Source organism: Coregonus lavaretus (assembly GCF_964263955.1).
Source record: "Coregonus lavaretus genome assembly, chromosome: 10".
NCBI classification, from domain to species: domain Eukaryota; kingdom Metazoa; phylum Chordata; class Actinopteri; order Salmoniformes; family Salmonidae; genus Coregonus; species Coregonus lavaretus.
In genome coordinates this window covers 1,466,317-1,491,253 of record NC_139997.1, presented here as the reverse complement: position 1 = coordinate 1,491,253, position 24,937 = coordinate 1,466,317, and the positions used below count along the sequence as shown (strand labels likewise).

The 24,937-nt window shown below is 42.6% G+C and overlaps 1 protein-coding gene across 1 annotated transcript; it reads left to right on the top strand.

Annotated features, from left to right (window-relative positions):
• The first annotated feature begins 2,137 nt into the window (after positions 1–2,137).
• Positions 2,138–24,937, top strand: LOC311136094 (uncharacterized protein). The gene is made up of 7 exons (XM_084170177.1): positions 2,138–2,213; positions 11,816–12,018; positions 12,426–12,530; positions 19,517–19,612; positions 19,753–19,863; positions 20,252–20,384; positions 20,481–24,937. The coding sequence occupies exons 1-7, from the start codon at positions 2,186–2,188 to the stop codon at positions 23,168–23,170; spliced, it is 3,366 nt and encodes a 1,121-aa protein (XP_084026303.1). The 5' UTR covers positions 2,138–2,185; the 3' UTR covers positions 23,171–24,937.

Below are 24,937 nucleotides of genomic sequence, written 5' to 3'. Positions count from 1 at the left end.
CATTCACTACAAATGGACACGGTGCAACCTTTGGTTGGTAGGTAGGCTGCTGGCAGGCTTCGGCTGCGGTAAAGCAAAGCAAAGTCAGCCAGTGCTCATGGTTCTCAAAGGGGAAGTGAAATGATAGGATACAATGACTTTGTTCATGATCATGCGTGCCGCAAATGACATGTAACTAGACTGAACAAAAATATAAACGCAACATGTGAAGTGTTGGTTCCATGTCTCATGAGCTGAAATAAAAGATCCCAGAAATGTTCCATACGCACAAAAAGCTTATTACTCTCAAATGTTGTGCACAAATGTGTTTACATCCCTGTTATTGAGCATTTCTCCTTTGCCAAGATAATACACCTGACAGGTGTGGCATATCAAGAAGCTGATTAAACACCATGATCATTACACAGGTGCACCTTGTGCTGGGGACAATAAAAGGCAACTCTAAAATGTGCAGTTTTGTCACAACACAATGCCACAGATATCTCAAGTTGAGGGAGTGTGCAATTGGCATGCTGACTACAGGAATGTCCACTAGAGCTGTTGCCAGAGAATTCAATGTTCATTTCTCTACCATAAGCCGCATCTAACGTCGTTTTAGAGAATTTGGCAGTACGTCCAACTGGCCTCACAAATGCATTTTGTTTGTTAGGGGTGCCAGGTAGGTTGTGCCTACCAGAGAAAATATTGGTTTCTCCTTTTTGTTTGAGAGTGAGTCCCGTCCGTTCTACACCAATACAAAGGACTCATGTAAAAGTCAGAATGGAGATACAAGTTTCATAAACCCTTAAAACATTGGAAATAACTTCCAAACCACTGTTCTTTTGCGTTTGTTGGATTATCACAATAAACACACAATCAATGTCACAAAACAATAAAATAACCTTGGTTCACTGGTAAATGAGTGCAGTGAACTCAAATGACCTTAATCGCGCAGTGTTTGTCCGTTCATAAAGTGTAGTCAGTCTCAGTCATACAATCAAAATCTCAAACTCTTTTACCACACAACCATAAAGAGCATCAACTCTCAGTAGTCTTCAACTACAACTCACCACATAAATCAACACGGTATAAATCACACCAACAAAAAAAATAGATACCGTATGCAAAAGGATGGTGGGGGTTCTTGCAGGAACCTAACTGCCCAACTGCAACATTTGGATTTGAATTTGAGATGACAGCAGGTGCAGACGCTTAACTGAAAAATGGAAAGATCTCAATGTAAGGTAAGGTTTCTCCCTTGTATGATCTAAATTTAACATTTACATAATTTAGCAGACGCTCTTATCCAGAGTGACTTACATTACATTTACCAGGCACGAGCTACAGGACATTTACCAGTGAACCAAGGATGTTATTGTTTTGTGACATTGATTGTGTGATAATCCCCCTATTGATGAGGGGATTGGCGGTTTTGTATTCCCTGGACTCTAGTGAGTAGACTGGACCCTGGTTTTATGGACACACAATCAATCGTTTTGCCTGTACTGTGTAATATTTGTACCGTATATAGTGTCCAATGGCTTCATTTTAAGTCGTTTGACGTTATTTGTCAGGCCAAAATGCATTTTTTTGGCATAGGTCAAGGCTGGCCTTGGGCTGATTTAAATATGTAAAAGGCAACAACTGGCTCTTCATCATTAGGTTAATCTAGGTCGTTAACAGGTATGCCAGTCCATCACCTATAGGCCTACAGTGTATTGCATTGGGACCAATGGAGTGGGTGGAGTAGAAAGTGTTGCTGGGCAAATATAGACCTCAGTCCCCCAAGAAATAACACCATATGTGGATTCTACAGACCCTAGTGAGTAATCCCAACCCCACTTTTCCTTCAGCACCTACCTACAATAGTATTCTCTCTATAAACCAATATATACTTAATAAACAGTGTATTGCATTGGGGGCATTTATTTGACCTAGGAAGATGTTTTAAAACCCACATTTAAATGTCACTTAAATATGAACAAATATGAACAAATATGATAATTGTTGATGTTTAGACAATCGTTTTTCAAAATCCATAATTGTAATAAAGGTTAATGACACTCTTTCTACTATTAAAAAGGGGGGACTTTTATTTAGAACATTTTCGAAATTCCGTGACCCGGAAGTACCTTTTCTTAGTGTTGCTGATGAGACGCTGGTGCTGACCAGACGCCAGTAATATTAAATAGTAACAAAGGTCGAAATGGAACAGCAACATCTGAAGGAAGAAGGTAATTAGCTCATATATTTACTAGCTAATGTTTCACTCTTTGGCCTTTCGTCCCATGGTTAGCTAGCTAACTAGCTAAAGTTTACTAGCTATTAAGCTAAGTTGCCTTCAAGTGATAGCTAGCGAGGCTAACGTTAGCTATATAAACCAGACTACATTATGAATTTGGCAGGAAAACGTGGTAACGTTAGTCTAGAATCTGTTCCAAATGTTTAAATTGCCAACGCTCAGATTATTCATCAAGTATGCTAACTTGCTAATGGCCTAGAAGATATTAATACAAATAATATTCTGGTGCATTAAAGCATTAAAGTTGCAATATGTAACTTTTTGGGCGACCTGACCAAATTCACATAGAAATGTGAGTTATAAATCGGTAATTCTCATTGAAAGCAAGTCTAAAGGTCTTTTCACTTATAGTTGTCTTTAAAATAACCAATCTCAGTCCTCTTTAAAGTGAACTCAGGGGTAAAGCAGCAAAATAACTCGGTTCTCACTGCATTCACACTGCCCTTGAATGAGGACTCAACTCTTTTGCCAGTTCACTTCACCTATTTTGAGATCCGAGTCTTTGCATTCACATTGTTATGTGGCACCAGTGTGAGGGGTTTATGGCAGGGGAAACGGTGTTGCAGTAGTCTAGTGTGTGGTGCGGAATTAATGACAAGCGAACCTGGGGAGCTTTGTGTTCACTTTGTCCTAAAAAAGGGAACCAGACCGCGGAATTCAAGCGAACCGAACTCAGACCACCTCTCCAGATTGTCTCAGTTTGGTTCGCTCCGGGGGCTCTTGAGGGTTCTGAGTTCCTTTGGAGTGTTCACACAGGTCAAAAAAATTAAGTGAACCACACTGTGTTCACAAAAATGGTCTTAAAGGGACCAAGTGTGAGAACATCCAGAGAAAGCGGTAGATCTGTTCTATGCGCAATATTTCTATATTTCCCATTCTTACATTTCGTTTTTGCGTCTTTTACTTTTGGTTTTGTACACCAGCTTCAAACACAATATTTTGGGTTATGGAAAATATATTTCACAGTGGTTTAGATGGTACAATGATTCTCCACGTTATAGTTGCATGTTTTGTCACATAAACTGAAATTAGGTGAACTTTTAGAATTTTTGTAACCAGGAAATGTATCTTTAAGGCTAAGTTCATCTATAGAACCTTAGTAGAAGCATCGTTAAATCTCAGAGCTGTTTCCCAAAACCATCTTTATTAACGTTGCACTTGAAAACGCGCCTGTTTTAACGGCTGTGTGGGTACGATTATTAAAAAATATATATATTGAAGGTTTTCAATTTTGATTTAATTTTTCAAAACATTAAATGTACTATGCATTATGTGGGTTGAATGCTATAACACAGAATAAAACGATTAATAAAAGTCCCATGAATGTAGTGACTGCCCATAACTGCATATCACTTACTAACATTAATACAATATTTCAGTTGTTGTGTATATTACATTTGTTTATTAGATGACTTTATTATTTCATTCCAAGTCATCATCTCATCTCTATAGAGCTGCTGCCTGTACTGTCTGACAAAATCACAATTTTAGTAGTTCTTCAAAGTAAATGAGGCATACTTGTATGACTGCTGAATATCAATCACTTAGATCATGTATTTTCAGGTAGAGATACATCGGGAAGCAACAGCTGCTTTACGGTTGCGCATTCTTCGGGTCTCTTCCGTAGCAGGCGTAAAAGACCGGACAAGTAGATGCGCAATGGATTATGGTCATTGTAGTTAATTACCATGTTTTAATGCGCTAAACTATGTAGAATATTGGCCTGTTGGAAACTACAACTCCCTACTACATCTCACAGTTCCGGCTGGATCTGATTAATCTCTAGAGAAACTGTGAGATGTGCGCGTTGAGCTCACAGAAGAAAAAACCAGAACGAAATGGCATTCAAATAATTGAACCAATGTTGGTCAATTAGTTGTTTAAAAGCCCCCAAAATAACTGACATTTCAGATCATCTCTCAGCACTAGATGTGTTTTTTTTGCCCTCCCGCATCACTTTATACACAGAAGATCTCTGCTAAACATAGGTGGTGTATATTCAGTATAGCTGACAAGACGATGCTTCGATGGGGCAGAAGTCGGCGAGTTGTGATTCTGGATGGCCAGATAGCTACCAACGATGACAGGAAACTGCCATGTGGGGAATCGTAACTCACTCGTTTCATCTTGTTCTTGATACCATGTCTTGTTTTGATGTGTTTTTGACTGATTTCATGTCAATGCTAATATGGCAAAATTCACTAGCTGGCTAACGAACAACTGTAACTATGTATTTGAGACAAGTGCGCATTGTGCAAATATATTTGTTTTCAACAAACATTGGAGACTAAATACAGTTTACATGTTGTCAACAATCTAAGCCAACCTTGTCTATGTTGAGCACAAGTCGGTGTTGTTGCTGAACAACCACCCCTCTATAGAATCACATGGTTTATCCGTCTCTCTGTGACCACTGATCACTTCAGAACAAAGTGGACTACAAATACAAAGTTGCCAATGTCCTTGCAATTGATACAAACAAGTGACATGAAATTATGCTTCAAATGAAAACTGAGATGACTGCAGTATAAACAGTAGGCTATAGACCTATTTCAATCATTGAAATACATTTCATGTTCAATAAATTGAGTTATATTTACCTACTTGTAGGCTACTATCTGTAATTTGTCTCAATATATTTCATGTGTAGCCTAACGTGCGCAATATTGTGCCAAATCTGTGATTAAGTGAATTTTTATTGGGTAAGCATTAGAATAAGCCGCCTCAATATTTGCAGCCGTAGGTGGTAATATCTCTCTAGGACCTGGTCTGCCTTCAGTATTGTGAAATAATTCTAATGTTGGTAAGATTTGAATGGAGAAAGTCGATCCGAGAGCAGCGCTCCCTTTCTTCCGATCCTCTCAGTATCGACACATGCTCCAACGACGCACTTAGCGACCGTTCTCGGCGTGGTGTTTTGGGAAACGCATGTTACAACTTCGGCCGTTGTAGGAAAGATGCATCGTTAAAACGCTCGTAAGCCTAAGTTCCATCGCTATGGGAAACCACCGGGCCCAGGTCACCAAACACTGGAGTATGCATCCCTTTAGCTAGCTCATTCATAGACCTTTAGCTAGCTCATTCATAGACATTTAGCTAACTCGTTCATAGACATTTAGCTAGCTCATTCATAGACATTTAGCTAACTCGTTCATAGACATTTAGCTAGCTCATTCATAGACATTTAGCTAACTCGTTCATAGACATTTAGCTAGCTCGTTCATAGACATTTAGCTAGCTCGTTCATAGACATTTAGCTAGCTCGTTCATAGACCTTTAGCTAGCTCGTTCATAGACCTAAAGCTAGCTCATTCATAGACCTTAACATGCATCGCTTGAGGTAAGGTTTTGGAAACGTATCTTTCATATCAGCGAGAATTAATTTCCCAAAAACAAAAGGTTAAATTACTACACACCTTTACAGGACCTGGTTGGCCAACTGTTGAAGATACTGTAGCCTGGAGTGAGATTTCCTATCGTGAATGTCATTGGCTCCACCCCGTGGTCACACTCCCCCATGAAAAAAAAAAAAAAATCAGTTTTAAAGCTAATTTCCTGCAATTCTACATATTGTCACATGGCTTAGGCCCATGACCAGGGCAGAATGAAAATGTTAAAAAATCACAGGTCCGGTGTATTCAGGATTGTTTTAAAGTTGAATACACTCAACTCGACAACTTGGTTTGAAGTTACTTTTAGATTATGGGCATGGAATTTAGGTATGCTAACTGATTTTTTTGGGGTTAGAAAATGCTCATAACCATAGGATGGATTGCAGTCTCTCAAACTTTGGGTGAACTAACCCTCTAAAATAGGACCGTAGAAAATCCTGCCTAGAGGTTGGCCTCCAAGAGTGTTGGCCTCCAAGAGTGTTGGCCTCCAAGAGTGTTGGCCTCCAAGAGTGTTGGCCACCTCTGATCTATGTTTCCCAAATACTGAGGGGTTTGAATATGTTCATGTGACATTCTACGAATTACCCCACATTTTAAGAAAATTCTAATAAATATCAATCATCAGGTGGTTGAGGCTGATCTTACTCAACAAAGGCAAGATCTTTCGCATTTCTGCCTAACGTTTCTGGCTAGCAGCTTGTGCACAATACTAAAATGACAAAACGGGATATTTGAGGCAAGGGGCATTTCAATGTAGCCTGTTCTCATTTTATGACTTGGCCTATATTCAACACTGTCCGTAAAATGCTTACAAAAATACATAGCCCTCATTGAACTTTTTAATTGTATTTATTTTGAAAGGCACAAGTTGGCATATCAGATTTCAAATAGCCTAATTACACCAGCAACATGGGTAAGAAGTTAAATAATCAAAGTATGGGGAATAACAGTAGTGTTCTTGCTGAGATAAGCACACTAAGTAATTATTGTATATTTTAGCCCATTGACTTACATCAGCTATTGTGAAAGACCAAATAAACTAAAGAGAGAAAATAGCCTAAATCTGCCCCTACACCCAACCCAAATTATCTTTCAATGTATTGTCCCCCCACTACAACCAGTTAGACATTTGGGTTCACAATCTGTTTTGGGGTACAATAAGGTTCATAATGCGGTGACATAAATCAGGTCACCAGAATCCCTGCTGAACGTTGCCTTTTCATTGCTACAGTTATCAGGTCACCAGAATCCCTGCTGAACGTTGCCTTTTCATTGCTACAGCCTTATGAATGTAGTGCTAAATTGCCAAATGACCAAAGGAGGTGAATAATAATGGATCTGGGCTCATGCAAGTCAATCACTAGTAGTAGACTATATTATCACATGATGTCATAATCACTAGTAGTAGACTATATTATCACATAATGTCATAATCACTAGTAGTAGACTATATTATCATTATGATGTCATAATCACTAGTAGTAGACTATATTATCATTATGATGTCATAATCACTAGTAGTAGACTATATTATCATTATGATGTCATAATCACTAGTAGTAGACTATATTATCATTATGATGTCATAATCATTAGTAGTAGACTATATTATCATTATGATGTCATAATCACTAGTAGTAGACTATATTATCACATGATGTCATAATCACTAGTAGTAGACTATATTATCACATGATGTCATAATCACTAGTAGTAGACTATATTATCATTATGATGTCATAATCACTAGTAGTAGACTATATTATCACATGATGTCATAATCACTAGTAGTAAACTATATTATCATTATGATGTCATAATCACTAGTAGTAGACTACATTATCACATGATGTCATAATCACTAGTAGTAGACTATATTATCACATGATGTCATAATCACTAGTAGTAGACTATATTATCATTATGATGTCATAATCACTAGTAGTAGACTACATTATCACATGATGTCATAATCACTAGTAGTAGACTATATTATCACATGATGTCATAATCACTAGTAGTAGACTATATTATCATTATGATGTCATAATCACTAGTAGTAGACTACATTATCACATGATGTCATAATCACTAGTAGTAGACTATATTATCACATGATGTCATAATCACTAGTAGTAGACTATATTATAATTATGATGTCATAATCACTAGTAGTAGACTACATTATCACATGATGTCATAATCACTAGTAGTAGACTATATTATCACATGATGTCATAATCACTAGTAGTAGACTATATTATCATTATGATGTCATAATCACTAGTAGTAGACTACATTATCACATGATGTCATAATCACTAGTAGTAGACTATATTATCACATGATGTCATAATCACTAGTAGTAGACTACATTATCACATGATGTCATAATCACTAGTAGTAGACTATATTATCACATTATGTCATAATCACTAGTAGTAGACTATATTATCATTATGATGTCATAATCACTAGTAGTAGACTACATTATCACATGATGTCATAATCACTAGTAGTAGACTATATTATCACATGATGTCATAATCACTAGTAGTAGACTATATTATCACATGATGTCATAATCACTAGTAGTAGACTACATTATCACATGATGTCATAATCACTAGTAGTAGACTATATTATCACATGATGTCATAATCACTAGTAGTAGACTACATTATCACATGATGTCATAATCACTAGTAGTAGACTATATTATCACATGATGTCATAATCACTAGTAGTAGACTATATTATCACATTATGTCATAATCACTAGTAGTAGACTATATTATCATTATGATGTCATAATCACTAGTAGTAGACTACATTATCACATGATGTCATAATCACTAGTAGTAGACTATATTATCACATGATGTCATAATCACTAGTAGTAGACTATATTATCACATTATGTCATAATCACTAGTAGTAGACTATATTATCACATGATGTCATAATCACTAGTAGTAGACTATATTATCACATGATGTCATAATCACTAGTAGTAGACTATATTATCACATTATGTCATAATCACTAGTAGTAGACTATATTATCACATGATGTCATAATCACTAGTAGTAGACTATATTATCACATGATGTCATAATCACTGGTAGTAGACTATATTATCACATGATGTCATAAGGAAGATTTTTGTGACAGGGACAGGAGTGACCGCAAATTAATTTGATGACAATTATGTGTACAAAACAGCTCTACAAGTCGCGGTGCTCAGCGGAGAACGGACGTGCCGGTCCAGTCTGCCGTGCTCAGCGGAGAACGAAAGGGCCGGTCCAGTCTGCCGTGCTCAGCGGAGAACGAAAGGGCCGGTCCAGTCTGCCGTGCTCAGCGGAGAACGAAAGGGCCGGTCCAGTCTGCCGTGGTGCACTCCACTCTAGCCTTTTCGGTAGAAATGGGCTTCCAATCTCCTTGGTCCCCGACCTTTACTAAACTAATCACAAGCTTCAGTCTGCTGTGGTTCACAGCGCGGTTGCAGGAAAATTATGGATCTCCTGTGCTTGACTTAGGCAGGAGCTCACCAGGACTGAGTACCGGCACCTCAAATTTTCTACTGCTTGAGTTCCTTTTATAGAATATTAGCTCAAAAAAATGCGTGGAGTTCCTGCCCCTAAATATAAACAGTATCGGGACCCAAAATGAGTACTGGCACCTATTTCAGTCTAAGTCAAGCACTGTGAATCTCCCCGGTGAAGCTGTTACAATGCTTGTGATGTAGAATTGCAAGCGCATCAGGGTTTCCGTTAGGAAAATGTGTTTCCAGACATTTGAACGGCAACATTTTAATTTACCGGACATTCGAGAAATTTACCGGACCAATATGCATTGGGTGCGTGACCTGATTAGGGTGTCCACCCACGGCGCTCAGGACAGAAATCACGTTTTAGAATATGGTAATTCATATTAACAGAACATGCAAGTCGAGGATATAACGATGTGCGGTCATTCTTACAGAATTCTGATGCGCACTTTGAACATGTTAGAATAACAGTCCCCATTTACTTTCCCTCCTCCAACAAGACGAGTAACGAACAGCTAAATCACCAGCCTATTGTCAATCTACTATAGTAGAAACGTTTAGACCACCTATTCTATTGGTCAGCTTGTCAAGAAAGAAATGGCCTATTCCAAACCGACTCTGGGACAGTTGTGGGACGATAGATCCCTAATTCATACAACCAGTCGGCCTCGGCTACGTAATAAAAAATAAAATAAAAAAAACGTTAAAAAGCAACGAGTCTGAATCAACAGATCAGAACGTTTAGCGTAAAATGTTGATCAACTATTATTTCTTCGCATTATAAGCGCAGCAATGCGCACAAGCAGTAGACTACACGTGAATGTCCGTCCCATAATGCAGTTAGCTGGAAAACACTGTTGTCAAAAGGCCGCTGCACATGCCAGCAGTTTCATGTGACAAATATCCGTTAGAAATGTTGAGAGGAGATCTAATAGGCTACTTGGAAGCAAGGTAAGACATGCCTCATAATATGAAGGAAAACGTTCAGGTTTGAAACGTGTTAAGTATGTTTTCAAAATGCATACTGCCTCCAGCTCGTTGCAAAGTGGTGTGTGTGAAGCGCTGATGAAGCCTGCCTTCCGTTGCCGTTTGATGCCAGATTTAAAACACCTGGGAACTCGGAAAATCTCCGACTTCCGACATCAGTACGTTCAAGACATCCTCGAAACTGGGGGAAAAAAATAGCTCAGACTGGGGAAAAAAACATATTTTGAACGTTCATCCAACTCGGAATTCCAACTCGGGAACTCTGGCCTCTTTCTAGAGCTCCGACCTGAAGATCCGTGACGTCGTGATTTGACCTGGTATTTTCCCAGTTGTCTTTGAAAGCACCACAAGATGAATGATGCAGCAGATCTCCTGCTGTCTGACAGGTTTTCCACTCCAAGGCTCTGTATCTGTATGCTTTTATGTATGTGATAAATAAGAGACGAAGTGAATATACTGGACATGAGCTTTAATTCCACTACATTATGCAAATGAACCTATAGACCGATAAGCATGACCAGTCAAATGTATTTCTATTGGCTGGTATTTCCATCAGTCAAGAGGCAATAAGGTATTATTTCACAATGGGATTTTCTCTTCTCCCAGATAATTGGCCTGTGGCAATTTTATTTATCGGCTTTTCATTTATTTTTTTATCTGACAGAAGCCGGCTATTACCAGCTAACGGCCAAAGAGCCGTATTTTCATGTCATCCAACAAGTCTAAACGACCTGGCGTTTGTTTAATGGCATTGGGTTGTGGGTTGTAACCGGTGCTATGATCAGATGGCATGGAAATACAGCTCTCTGGCTATGCACACCAGTGGTGCGTTTTGCTTCAAATTAAAGATGGCATCTGCAGAAAAATATGGTGGTAGATCTTTGATGTGATGGGGCTATTTTGCTTCCACTGGGGGCCCTTGTTAAGGTCAACGGCATCATGAACTTGACCCAGTACCGGGACAGTTTTAGCCATAAACCTGGTTGCCTCTGCCAGGAGGCTGAAACTTGGCCGCAAGTGGATCTTCCAGAAAGACAATAACACCAAGCACACATAAAAATGAACGAAGAAATGGTTAATTGACCACAACATTTTACATTTGACAATAGCCAAGTCTCCAGACTTGAACCCCATTTAAAACCTGTAGTTTGAATTGAAGAGGGCAGTCGATGGATATAAAGGATCTGAAGGGATTCTAGAATGGTCTAAAATCCGCCTAGATGGGGGGCCTCTTCATTATTTTTTAAAATTCCGCCATGCCTGGCTGACCGCGCCCATTGCCACGCCCCACCCTGCCACGCCCACCACCTAAGCCCCTTTTTGAACCAGGAAAAACCCTGCTATTGAAAACGGGTGGCCCAAAATTTTTTGCCTATCTTTTTTTTTTAGAAATAAATATATTACTTCTTAAACAAAATATTTTTCTCTGATCAATTGTATTAGTGTAATTGTCCCTTGTTTGGAGCATACAGCAGGATTTGGATGATTTATTATGATTTGGATGATGATTATTATTATAATTTTTTTGCTCATCGTTATCAAAGGTGCCAATCATTTTGGACCTGAGCATGGATGTCTCCTTTTCAGAATGGGTGTCTCCTCTAGGTCGTCCTCTGCCCCCAGCGTCTCTGCGTCTTTTGGTTCCTCCACTGCGGCTGGTGTCTGCAGCTCTATGGCAGGTGGTTCAGCGGAGAGACGTCGTGGACTACGGCTTGGTGGAGGAGTTTGTCACCACTGTGTTGGACATAGTCCCAGATCTGATGAGTTACAGAGAGAAAGTCCAACTCCTCATGGGTCTGAGAGCACAGGTGAGCGATATGGGGGGGGGGGGGGCTGATGGGTGGAGAGTGTGAAGGGAGGGATGAGACTCAGGAGAACGTCTTGTTTCAACACCGGGGGGGTCACTTCATTAGATGCATGTCGTTTGGTTATAATCTGGGTAATTCTATATGACATAATTAGCCTGTCAACTAGGCTATACAGTGTTGTATTGCTATAGAAATTGGTATAGTCCCATGAAAAAGTATTCTCCCACTTGCACATTTGTCATATTTTCTGAAACATGATGCGTCTACCACCATGATTGAAATTAGGAATGGTTCCATAGGAAAAGGTTAATCTCTGCTGCAGTCAATATGCTGTTTATTTTTTGCTGGCCCACCCACCAGTCTAATTTGATTGAATTCTTAAAAATCTTTTACTTTTACTCCATCAGTTGGTTCTGGAGTTGTGTCGCTCAGATCAACTAGCCGACCGTGACACCGTCCAGCCGCACCTGAACAGGATGAAGACCTGTATCATCACTCATGGGGACAACAAGGTGAGTGCCACTCGGGTGACAGAACTTGGATCTGATCTGTGGAGAACGGAAACCAAATTTAGAACGGATAAATGGTTGGTTACGTGCGCTTGTGGAGCGTGTAATTGGCTAACGCATCCCATTGGCCCGTCAAAAGTTCAACTCACCTGAACTTTTCGTCTGTGAAAATGGGTGGAAATTGAATGGATAAGGACGTGTCATCTCCGCTGACCATCACCATAGGACTCCCATTGAGAAAGCATCGGAAATCCCAGATACGGATAAAATCACCGGGCCAGTTTGGCTGCGGCCTAACTCTGCTGGTGTTCTATATGGTGGTTAATACCAAACCATAGAGAGAGAACGAGGCCTTATCTGGGCCATGATGCAGGTTGAGGTTTATTGTCATGGGTCTTGTCCTGGAGGCAGAGCTGAGTGATTTCCCCTTAGATAGGCCAGCTGCAAAGTCAAAATTGAAAACAAAAAATTTGCTTTTTGGGCATAATTGAAGGTTAGGTATTAGGAGTGTGGTTAGATTGTATGACTTTATGGCTGTTCCAGCCAGTGAGCTCTCCGCAGAGCTGCCTCCAGACCAAGAGGTTAATGTTTACCGCTATCTGCAGTGCTAGAGTCCTGAACTAGCTATTGTGTCATTCATTTGTTGTGGTCAGCAGATTGGCGTTGAGAAGGGCTGTGCTTTTACACCGGTCGGTTTTTCCTCTGTATCTCTCTGCTTCAAACACCTGCACAGAGCCTCTGAGCGCCGCCCTCTGCTTTACAGCTGTTCGTTTTCAACATAGAGGAAGAGGCTCATTTTTGTATTTGTTTAAATGGTTGAGTCCTGAACTAAATTGTGTGCGTGAAAGAGGCCACTAGATGGCAGTGATAAAATGGCTTAAAGCCATTATCGAACCATAGACAACCCAGTTTGAAGAAGACAATGCTCTGATCATCGGCTGGTAGCGATCAATCCATAGGAATCCACACCCAGTTGGCTACTTAAAAATGGTGGAAGCCTTCAAATAGCATTATCCAGGTTATATCCATCCAGAGCCCTCTTTGTCTCTATGGTTTTTCAAATCAAAACAGCAGTCTCAACCCCTCAGGTGGAAAAGTATTGTGATAACCAGTGATGTAATGGTCAAACAAATAGGTGGGTCAATGGTAAGGTAATGCTCCCTTTACATTCAAGGCATTGTTCCACAAAAGTTGGGTGAAGGCTTGTGCAAAATTAGAGAGGTGGGTCAACCTCGTTCACACGGCTCACGTCATACTCCACAGTCTGATAAAGACCTCGTTCACACGGCTCACGTCGTACTCCACAGTCTGATAAAGACCTCGTTCACACGGCTCACGTCGTACTCCATAGTCTGATAAAGACCTCGTTCACACGGCTCACGTCGTACTCCATAGTCTGATAAAGACCTCGTTCACACGGCTCACGTCGTACTCCATAGTCTGATAAAGACCTCGTTCACACGGCTCACGTCGTACTCCATAGTCTGATAAAGACCTCGTTCACACGGCTCACGTCGTACTCCACAGTCTGATAAAGACCTCGTTCACACGGCTCACGTCGTACTCCATAGTCTGATAAAGACCTCGTTCACACGGCTCACGTCGTACTCCACAGTCTGATAAAGAGGAAGGTTGCAGAATTTAAAGGTTGGTGTTAAACATTCTGATTGGTTTCATCCTTCCAACTAAAAGTCCCAGTACGACATATCACTTTACATTTGGATTTGGGGATTTGAGTAAAAGTAAAGATACCTTTTAATAGAAAATGACTCAAGTAAAAGTGAAAGTCACCCAGTAAAATACTACTTGAGTAAAAGTAAAAGTATTTGGTTTTAAAACTACTTAAGTATCAAAAGTAAATGTAATTGCTCAAATATACTTAAGTATAAAAAGTAATAATTCCTTATATTAAGCAAACCAGACGGCACCATTACATATTTATTTATTGTTAGTTACGGATAGCCAGGGGCACACTCCAACACTCAGGCATAATTTACAAACGTGTGTTTAGTGAGTCCGCCAGATCAGAGGCAGTAGGGATGACCAGGGATGTTCTCTTGATTAGTGCGTGAATTCAACTATTTTCCTGTCCCGCTAAGCATTCAAAATGTAACGAGTACTTTTGGGTGTCAGGGGAAAATGTATGGAGTAAAAAGTACATTATTTTCTTTAAGAATGTAGTGAAGTAAAAGTAAAAGTTGTCAAAAATATAAATAGTAAAGTACAGATACCACAAAAAAACTACTTAAGTAGTACTTTAAAGTATTTTTACTTAAGTACTTTACATCACTGCATGTTGGAAAATGTTAAGAGGAGCACTACAGGAGAAGAGGAGCACTACAGGAGAAGAGGAGCACTACAGGAGAAGAGGAGCACTACAGGAGAAGAGGAGCACTACAGGAGTAAAGCCACTGTCCACATTGTATTACTTCGTTGGTTACAGCGAGCAAAGACGACTGTCACCATCAATCATAGTTAACAAGTTTTAATGTTCTTTCGCCATTACCACACATACACCACAGGTGTTGTAAAAGAGTGTCGTAAAACATTAGTCAAAACCACATCAATACATCTTCCTTTTTTTCACAGACGTGTATATACACATTTCATCAACAAGCAATGTCCATTCACAAATACCAATTCAAACATCCTCACTACTGTCAGACTCCCAGTACCTGGTGTCAGAGAAACATCCCCACTTGTTCTCCTTTCTTTGTCCTGTGTGTCCAGTGGCAGCATGACTGTGTGTCCAGTGGCAGCATGACTGTGTGTCCAGTGGCAGCATGACTGTGTGTCCAGTGGCAGCATGACTGTGTGTCCAGTGGCAGCATGACTGTGTGTCCAGTGGCAGTATGACTGTGTGTCCAGTGGCAGCATGACTGTGTGTCCAGTGGCAGCATGACTGTGTGTCCAGTGGCAGTATGACTGTGTGTCCAGCATGACTGTGTGTCCAGTGGCAGCATGACTGTGTGTCCAGTGGCAGCATGACTGTGTGTCCAGTGGCAGCATGACTGTGTGTCCAGTGGCAGCATGACTGTGTGTCCAGCATGACTGTGTGTCCAGTGGCAGCATGACTGTGTGTCCAGTGGCAGCATGACTGTGTGTCCAGTGGCAGCATGACTGTGTGTCCAGTGGCAGCATGACTGTGTGTCCAGTGGCAGCATGACTGTGTGTCCAGTGGCAGTATGACTGTGTGTCCAGTGGCAGCATGACTGTGTGTCCAGTGGCAGCATGACTGTGTGTCCAGTGGCAGTATGACTGTGTGTCCAGCATGACTGTGTGTCCAGTGGCAGCATGACTGTGTGTCCAGTGGCAGCATGACTGTGTGTCCAGTGGCAGCATGACTGTGTGTCCAGTGGCAGTATGACTGTGTGTCCAGCATGACTGTGTGTCCAGTGGCAGCATGACTGTGTGTCCAGTGGCAGTATGACTGTGTGTCCAGTGGCAGCATGACTGTGTGTCCAGTGGCAGCATGACTGTGTGTCCAGTGGCAGCATGACTGTGTGTCCAGTGGCAGCATGACTGTGTGTCCAGTGGCAGCATGACTGTGTGTCCAGTGGCAGCATGACTGTGTGTCCAGCATGACTGTGTGTCCAGTGGCAGCATGACTGTGTGTCTAGTGGCAGTATGACTGTGTGTCCAGTGGCAGTATGACTGTGTGTCCAGTGGCAGCATGACTGTGTGTCCAGTGGCAGCATGACTGTGTGTCCAGTGGCAGTATGACTGTGTGTCCAGTGGCAGCATGACTGTGTCTCCAGTGGCAGTATGACTGTGTGTCCAGTGGCAGTATGACTGTGTGTCCAGTGGCAGTATGACTGTGTGTCCAGTGGCAGTATGACTGTGTGTCCAGTGGCAGTATGACTGTGTGTCCAGTGGCAGTATGACTGTGTGTCCAGTGGCAGCATGACTGTGTGTCCAGTGGCAGCATGACTGTGTGTCCCGTGGCAGTATGACTGTGTGTGTCCAGTGGCAGTATGACTGTGTGTCCAGTGGCAGCATGACTGTGTGTCCAGTGGCAGCATGACTGTGTGTCCAGTGGCAGTATGACTGTGTGTCCAGTGGCAGTATGACTGTGTGTCCAGTGGCAGCATGACTGTGTGTCCAGTGGCAGCATGACTGTGTGTCCAGTGGCAGCATGACTGTGTGTCCAGTGGCAGCATGACTGTGTGTCCAGTGGCAGCATGACTGTGTGTCCAGTGGCAGCATGACTGTGTGTCCAGTGGCAGCATGACTGTGTGTCCAGTGGCAGCATGACTGTGTGTCCAGTGGCAGCATGACTGTGTGTCCAGCATGACTGTGTGTCCAGTGGCAGCATGACTGTGTGTCTAGTGGCAGTATGACTGTGTGTCCAGTGGCAGTATGACTGTGTGTCCAGTGGCAGCATGACTGTGTGTCCAGTGGCAGCATGACTGTGTGTCCAGTGGCAGCATGACTGTGTCTCCAGTGGCAGTATGACTGTGTGTCCAGTGGCAGTATGACTGTGTGTCCAGTGGCAGTATGACTGTGTGTCCAGTGGCAGTATGACTGTGTGTCCAGTGGCAGTATGACTGTGTGTCCAGTGGCAGTATGACTGTGTGTCCAGTGGCAGCATGACTGTGTGTCCAGTGGCAGCATGACTGTGTGTCCCGTGGCAGTATGACTGTGTGTGTCCAGTGGCAGTATGACTGTGTGTCCAGTGGCAGCATGACTGTGTGTCCAGTGGCAGCATGACTGTGTGTCCAGTGGCAGTATGACTGTGTGTCCAGTGGCAGTATGACTGTGTGTCCAGTGGCAGCATGACTGTGTGTCCAGTGGCAGCATGACTGTGTGTCCAGTGGCAGCATGACTGTGTGTCCAGTGGCAGCATGACTGTGTGTCCAGTGGCAGCATGACTGTGTGTCCAGTGGCAGCATGACTGTGTGTCCAGTGGCAGCATGACTGTGTGTCCAGTGGCAGTATGACTGTCCTGAGTGTCCTCAAACTTCTCCTGTGTCAAAAGGCTTTGTCTATTGCGCCAATACACAGCCCCATCTTCTGTTCTGACTGTATATGACCGAGGCACAACCTCCAAGACAGTAACCTTTCTATCCCATGAATCCAGACTCCGAAATCTAACCACATTCTTAGCTGCCAATGGTGGCAACACTGTAGGAGTTTTATCATAGTAGATTTTAGTTTTGCCTTCAACTGCAGGGCCCTGTCCTGCACAGCTGACGGGCAGTCATTCCTGCAGAGGCCAGGCCACATTTCAAGGGCGCTGCTCTGTAAGACAATACAGTCAAGTATGGATCAGTCCGACTGTGTGCTGCCTTGTTTAAGAGTCTCTTCACGATTTGCACCTTTTTCAGCCTTTCTGTTACTTTTAGGATATAGAGGATATGTCTGAAGTCATAATGCTCTGCAAAATCACTGCAAGCAAACTGGGGTGCATTATCAGAAACCGAAAAAGTAAAAATAATTTAAAGTACTACTTAAGTATTTGTTTTTGGTATCTGTACTTTACTATTTATATTTTTGACAACTTTTACTTCACTACATTGCTAAACGATATATACATATTCCCTGACATTTTTTATGCTTAGCAGGACAGGAAAATTGTCAAATTCACGCACTTATCAAGAGAACATCCCTGGTCATCCCTACTGCCTCTGATCTGGACTCACTAAACACACAAGCTTAATTTATAAATGATGTCTGAGTGTTGGAGCGTGCTCCTGGCTATCAGTAAATTAAATAAAAGCAAAGAAATGGTGCAGTGTGGTTTGCTTAATATAAGAAATGAGAAATGCTTTATACTTTAACTTTTGATACTTAAGTATATTTTAGCAATTACATTTACTTTTGATACTTAAGTATATTTAAAACCAAATACTTTTAGACTTTTACTCAAGTAGTATTTTCTGGGTGACTCACTTTTACTTGAGTCATTTTCTATTAAGGTATCTTTACTTTTACTCAAGTATGACAATTTTGTACTATCCTTACTTTCACTCAAGTATGACAATTTAGTACTATCATTACTTTCACTCAAGTATGACAATTTAGTACTATCCTTACTTTCACTCAAGTATGAGAATGTAGTACTTTTTCCACCTCTGACTATGGTTGCTCAATGTCAGAATGTATATTTTGCCAATAAAGATCAGGCTGTTCAGCTAAAATAAAGACATACCTTGAAATGAACAATGACATTAATCTGAATTGGTATTTGACCATTTTTATTTCTGTGAAAACGCTTGCTTCTGTAGATCGCTTGCTAGCTAGCTAGCTAGCGTATTCCATTCCCAAACACCATGCTAGATCCGTGTGAGCGGGCCACTTAGTTTTGCATTGCCCAGTGCACTTAGATAGCCGGCTACCTTTTTTGTTTTGTATCATCTACTAGCAACATATGATAACTCTTTTGGGCGCTAGTACCTACTGAACCTGATTGACCTCCATCACTGAAGCGGGCCACTGCCATGTCGTAGTAACACAGTGGACTTGGAGCCTACATTCACTGGGGGCACGGAACCGATTTTTTTTAAATATTTTTTTTAGCCTCAGCTTCATGGTGAATCAACTCTTCCGCTGTTGGTAGCCATCGTAGTCATTTGGGACCAAACGAAAACCGTCTGTCCGCCACATCCTCACGAAGCGGTCCCACTTTCTTCTCGCATTTCGGCCAAAACATGCTACAGTTGCTGTAGTGCCTCCGGCAGGCCGTTCCCTACTTGATGTCAAAGCTGCAATGTATCGTTGGTTTAGGAGTTTTTCATAAACGTAATTTTAAAATTGTGAAAATATTGAAATATTAACTTTTGCATAAAATACCATTTTAGGTGGAATATCATCAATCTACGTTGTTAGATTTGTGGAAATATATCGTGCAACCTGCCCTTTTAACCTCGCAAGCCGCCTGATCTTGCTGCAAGCTCGTGAGATCAGGCGGCTTGCGAGGCTGTGGTTAACCAGGCAAGGTTTTATATGCTGGTTTCGTTGATTCGTTGTGTTATCCATACTTGCTGTAGATTTCTGATCCTGAGGTGGAGGCATCAGAATCAAACTTCCTGAAGCTGATTCAAACGCTGCTGGAAGACCCCTTTGAGAGAGAACACTTCTTTCAGGTCAGTAGCTGATGATGATGATGATGATGATGAACAAGGAGGATGATGAAGCCAAAGGAATTGAATGACAAGGCAGTATTCAATGTTTTAGATTTAAAAGCACTGACATTCTCGACTTGTTTGGTTGGTTGTTTTCTTAGAAAGTGTTTCCAGAGGAATTTGGGCCGAAGTATGACTCAGCACTGAAGACTCTGGTGTGGGAGTTCCTCTCCAGCCTGGAGAAGCTGCTTCCAACACCAACCCTTCAACAGGTACCACCGTGACCTCAGACTGAGGGTAACCTTTATACGTCAGGGTTATACCAAACAGGGTTATACCAAACAGGGTTATACCAAACAGGGTTATACCAAACAGGGACTTTGCACAAATGCAAAAATGTCCATTCATTGGCTGAATAGATGCATAAATACATATTTTAATCTATACTATTATGTGTTTTATACCAGTCATGCATATTGTCAGCATCCTGGAAAAACTATATTTTCATAATCTTATTAATGAAAGTTCATTAGGTGTTTTGAAATACTTTTTATTTTTTGTCCAAGAGTCATAAAGTGAGAAACAAGGTTTTTTCTAGGACAACAAGGTTGTGATATTTTAGAACTGGGATCCATTGTCGTGCCGTTCTCTTTCTATCAGACTGCATCGTGTTTCCTACCTGACCCCTCTGTCCTGATGGAGTGTGTGCAGTCTGTGAGTCACCCTCAGTCTTTGAGGACCCTTCTCCAGTACCACACCAAGCCTTCTCCAGGACCACATGTAGAGGCCAATGGTAGGCGAAGTAGACTTTGAAAATGAAGTGAAGTTAATTTTAGAATGTCAATGGTTTTTATGGTTGACTGACTTTTCCTCTTCTCCCCGACCTCAGCTCTGTCTGGAGACGACCACATCCTCTCCTCGCCGCCTCCCTCTCCCCTAGAGACCGTGGAATCATCCACTGACCAAGCTGACCCAGAGATCCAATCAGAACCCGTACAGGGATTCATGACCATTCAAAGGCCTGCATCATCTGACATTGAGTCAGAAATGACACCGTCGTTGGAATACAGGGAGAGCGGACGGGGGATGAATTTAGACCGCTCTGCAAATGTTGACATTTTGCCTTTGAATGAAGCGGTGGAGCCTGCTTTTGTAAACAAGGAAACTGCAGAGAGAAACGTTAATGATGGGACACTTGACAAAGAGTCAGCAGAAGAGTGGAAAATGGATGAAGCTTTTCTCCGCCTTCATACTGACAGTGGGCTGAAAATCCAAGGAAGAGTTTGCAGCCAACCGGAGGTGCAAGACATTTCTAGTTTATCTACTTCCGGTCGGCTCCGTCAGCCCATAGTGCTGCTGCAGAGACTTGACGTGACTGATATGCTGTTACCAGAGGTCTCTTCAACACAGAGGAGAGAGAGGCTTCAGCTTGACAAAGTGGGATCCCAAGGACCGAGAGGAGGACGGGTCATATCACAAAAGAGTGAGAGGAATGTCAACGGAGAGCCCTCGGATAGTAAGCCTCAGTGTTCTCTGGTCCCTGGCCCGTCACATACGAAGGGTCAGCCTAAAATAAGCAAGCGTGTCAAAATATGCTCCTTTTGTGGGAAAACTTTCAGGGAAGCAAAAGATTTGACAGCACACATGAGAACTCACACGGAGCAGAGCCCTCGCCTGATTGGACAAGACTTTGACTTACAGGATGGGGTGGCAGTTCAACCAGAAGAGGATAACATGTCCGCCGCATCTTCGGAGGATTGGACGGAGACGCCCCAAGACACTTTACCCCAGAGAAGACGCGTGAAAAGCCAACATGGTAAACCAAGACAGTCTTCCAAAGTCAGCAAATGCTCCCTGTGTGACCGGACCTTCAGTAAGGTGGCACACTCGAGACAGCACATGAGATACACTCATGGTAAGCTCCTGTGCCTCAACTGTGGGGAAGGTTTTGAGAACTCAGATTTTGAGAAACATAAAGAAGAGTGCTTGAAGACAAAGAAACGTCTCTCTTGCCCTCTGTGCGGTGACACCTTTGAACTCTCTGAGCCAAACGAGGACGTGAACCAACAGAGACTTCCAAGAGAGGCTCACCCAGACGCAAGCACGCTTTTAGCAGCAGTAGAAAATGTGGAGATGGAGATACCTCTTCCCTCAAACGCTACACCCCAGAACCCAACAACCTCCAATGCTCTGCCATTTCAGTTAGCTAATAATTACAGAACGTGCCTTTTGTGTAAGGAAGCGTTTGATAATGGAGACGACCTGAGAATGCATCTGAAATGTCAACATGATGTACTTCCTTACCCGTGCTTTAAATGTGGGGAGAGCTTCCAAAGCACATGTGATTGGCAGAAACACTTAAACGAGTGTTCGGGACAAAACATTCCAGACTTCAGAAAGTGTCCGGGGTGCAGGACAAGGACTTGTCAATATACACAGCAGGGAATGACAAGTCAGGAAGTGAACTTTAAACGACACCAGACGCACTGGCCACTACATACAGAGGAAAATGAGATCCCACAGTCCGGCAGCACAGACGTTGACTTCTCAAATGACTCTCAGCAACACCAGCCAAACCAATCAGTCAATCAATCAAACTTATTTGTAAAGGACTTTTCCAATCAGCAAACTGCTCTTACAGTAAGCCGGCCTAGACCCCAAAGGGCAAAAGAGTGTGATGAGATTAACTTTCAGAGACGGCAAGACTTGAGTGAGGAAGTCAGTCCACGCCAACACCTAAGGGAGGTTGATCCAGCAGATGGAAGCACAAGGGGTAATGGGATAGAGACTCCCCAGACCCACAGTACTGAACCCCAGAACCCAACAACCTGCGACGCTTCCCCCACTCTGCCCCGCGGTGTGGATTTAGATTCTAGAACGTGTCACGTGTGCTCAAAGAGTTTCCGTAGGAAACAATCCCTGACTTTGCATCTGAGACGTCACGGTGAGGGGGCCATTAAGTGTCCCATATGTTCAAAGTGCTTTGGTCGCAACAGGGATTTAAAGTTTCACCTGGCCAACAAAACAGGCTGTGGGCCGATGCGCCGTAATCGTAGCGTCGTAATCGTTCCCACAAAAGACACGCCGGTCTTCACCTGCTCTGATTGTCTGCAACAATTCACGAGCGAAAATAAACTGAAATTACACACGGTATGTCACACGGGAAAAGGGTTCTCCTGTAGTTTTTGTGGCAGAATGTTTGCCGAACATAATTATTTAGAAGTTCATATTCGTTCTCATACTTACAGGCCTTATCTATGTGATATGTGTGGTAAGGATTTCCCATCTCAGTCTGTATTGGAATCACACCAACGGGTACACACAGAGGAGCGCCCATTCTGTTGCACAGACTGTGGAAAACGTTTTAAAGATAAGGGTACCCTGAAACAACATCGAATGATTCACACAGGAGAGCGGCCGTTTGCCTGCGCTCTTTGTCAACTACGCTTCAGAACGAATAGACATCTAAAACGACACATGATGTTCCACACAGGGGAAAGGCCTTATAAATGTCCAGTTTGTGGGAAGGGCTACACGCAGAAAAGCGATATGAGGCAACATCAGGCTTCGTGTTCCTAGTTGTCTTGGGGCTCAGAGTTATAAGATACGAGTTCTGCAGCTACTCTTATCTGTCAGCATTCGGACTCATTCACTCTCTTATGTTGTGTTCGTGACATGTTGTAAATTCGTAAATACCAGCATACGACTAGGAAATGTCCACTTGAACGCCCCTCCAACTGCTAATTACTAGTGGGAAACTCGTTTATCATCTCTGAGCTCCGACTTCTCCCAACTCTGAGGTCACTAAAAAGTATTTAGTACGACATGAATGGCCTCCCGAGGGGCGCAGCGGTCTGAGGCTCTGCATCGCAGTGCTTGAGGCGTCACTACAGATCTGGGTTCGATCCCGGGCTGTGTCGCAGCCGGCCGCGGTCGGGAGACCCATGAGGCGATGCAGAATTGGCCCAGCATCGTCAGGGTTAGGGGAGGGTTTGGCCGGCCAGGATGTCCTTGTCCCATCGCGCTCTAGCGACTCCTGTGGCTGGCCGGGCGCCTGCAAGCTGACCTCGGTCGCCAGTTGTACGGTGTTTCCTCCGACACATTGGTGCGGCTGGCTTCCGGGTTAAGTGAGCAGTGTGTCAAGAAGCAGTGCGGCTTGGCAGGTTCGTGTTTCGGAGGACGCGTGGCTCTCGACCTTCGCCTCTCCCGAGTCCGTACGGGAGTTGCAGCGATGGGACAAGACTGTAACTACCAATTGGATATCACGAAATTGGGGCGAAAAAGGGGTAAAAAGTACATGAATTGTTTGATTTCTTTATGATGCACAATTTGTCGATGGTTGTCTTATGAGAACAATCCATAACTTTGTGGGAGGAGATAAATATCTGAATAGAGCCCTAGTCATTTTTATTTGGGATATACAGTGCATTCGGTATTCAGACCCCTTCACTTAGTACTTTGTTGAAGCACCTTTGGCAGCAATTATAGCCTTGAGTCTTCTTGGGTATGATGCTACAAGCTTGGCACACTTGTATTTGGGGAGTTTCTCCCTTCCTTCTCTGCAAATCCTCTCAAGCTCTGTCAGGTTGGATGGGGAGCGTCGCTGCACAGCTATTTTCAGGTCTCTCCAGAGATGTTAGATCGGGTTCAAGTCCGGGCTCTGGCTGGGCCACTCAAGGACATTCAGAGACTTGTCCCGAAGCCACTCCTGCGTTGTCTTGGCTGTGTCCTTAGGGTCCTTGTCATGTTGGAAGGTGAACCTTCGCCCCAGTCTGAGGTCCTGAGTGCTCTGGAGCAGGATTTCATCAAGGATCTCTCTGTACTTTGCTCCATTCATCTTTCCCTCGATCCTGACTAGTCTCCCAGTCCCTGCCGCTGAAAAACATCCCCACAGCATGACGCTGCCACCCCCATGCTTCACCGTAGGGATTGTGCCAGGTTTCCTCCAGACGTGACGCCTGGCATTAAGGCCAAAGAGTTCAATCTTGGTTTCATCAGACCAGATAATCTTGTTTCTTATGGTCTGAGAGTCCTTTAGGTGTCTTTTGGCAAACTCCAAGCGGGCTGTCATGTGCCTTTTTACTGAGGAGTGGCTACATTTGATAACATTACTGGTGGAGGGCTCTTATCAACAGACTAAAGACATATACTTTTTTTACAAAATAAAAAAAGACGGAGTTAATTTTGAATTCTCCCTATTGAATTAATGTAGAAAATGTCAAATATTTTTGTGAGTTGAAAAAGGTTTATTTTTAATGTTACTCAAACTCCTCAGCTGTAAAACAGCCCTTATAGTCTTTAGAAACTGCAAATATAAGTCTACAATAATGTTAATAAACAGAACAG

Excerpts from the sequence above, each read along its gene's own strand:
- LOC311136094 (XM_084170177.1), top strand. The coding sequence starts at position 2,186 with ATGGAACAGCAACATCTGAAGGAAGAAG. Across the intron at positions 12,019-12,425 it reads TCATGGGTCTGAGAGCACAG|TTGGTTCTGGAGTTGTGTCG; the intron begins GTGAGCGATATG and ends TTACTCCATCAG. Across the intron at positions 19,613-19,752 it reads AGAGAGAACACTTCTTTCAG|AAAGTGTTTCCAGAGGAATT; the intron begins GTCAGTAGCTGA and ends TTGTTTTCTTAG.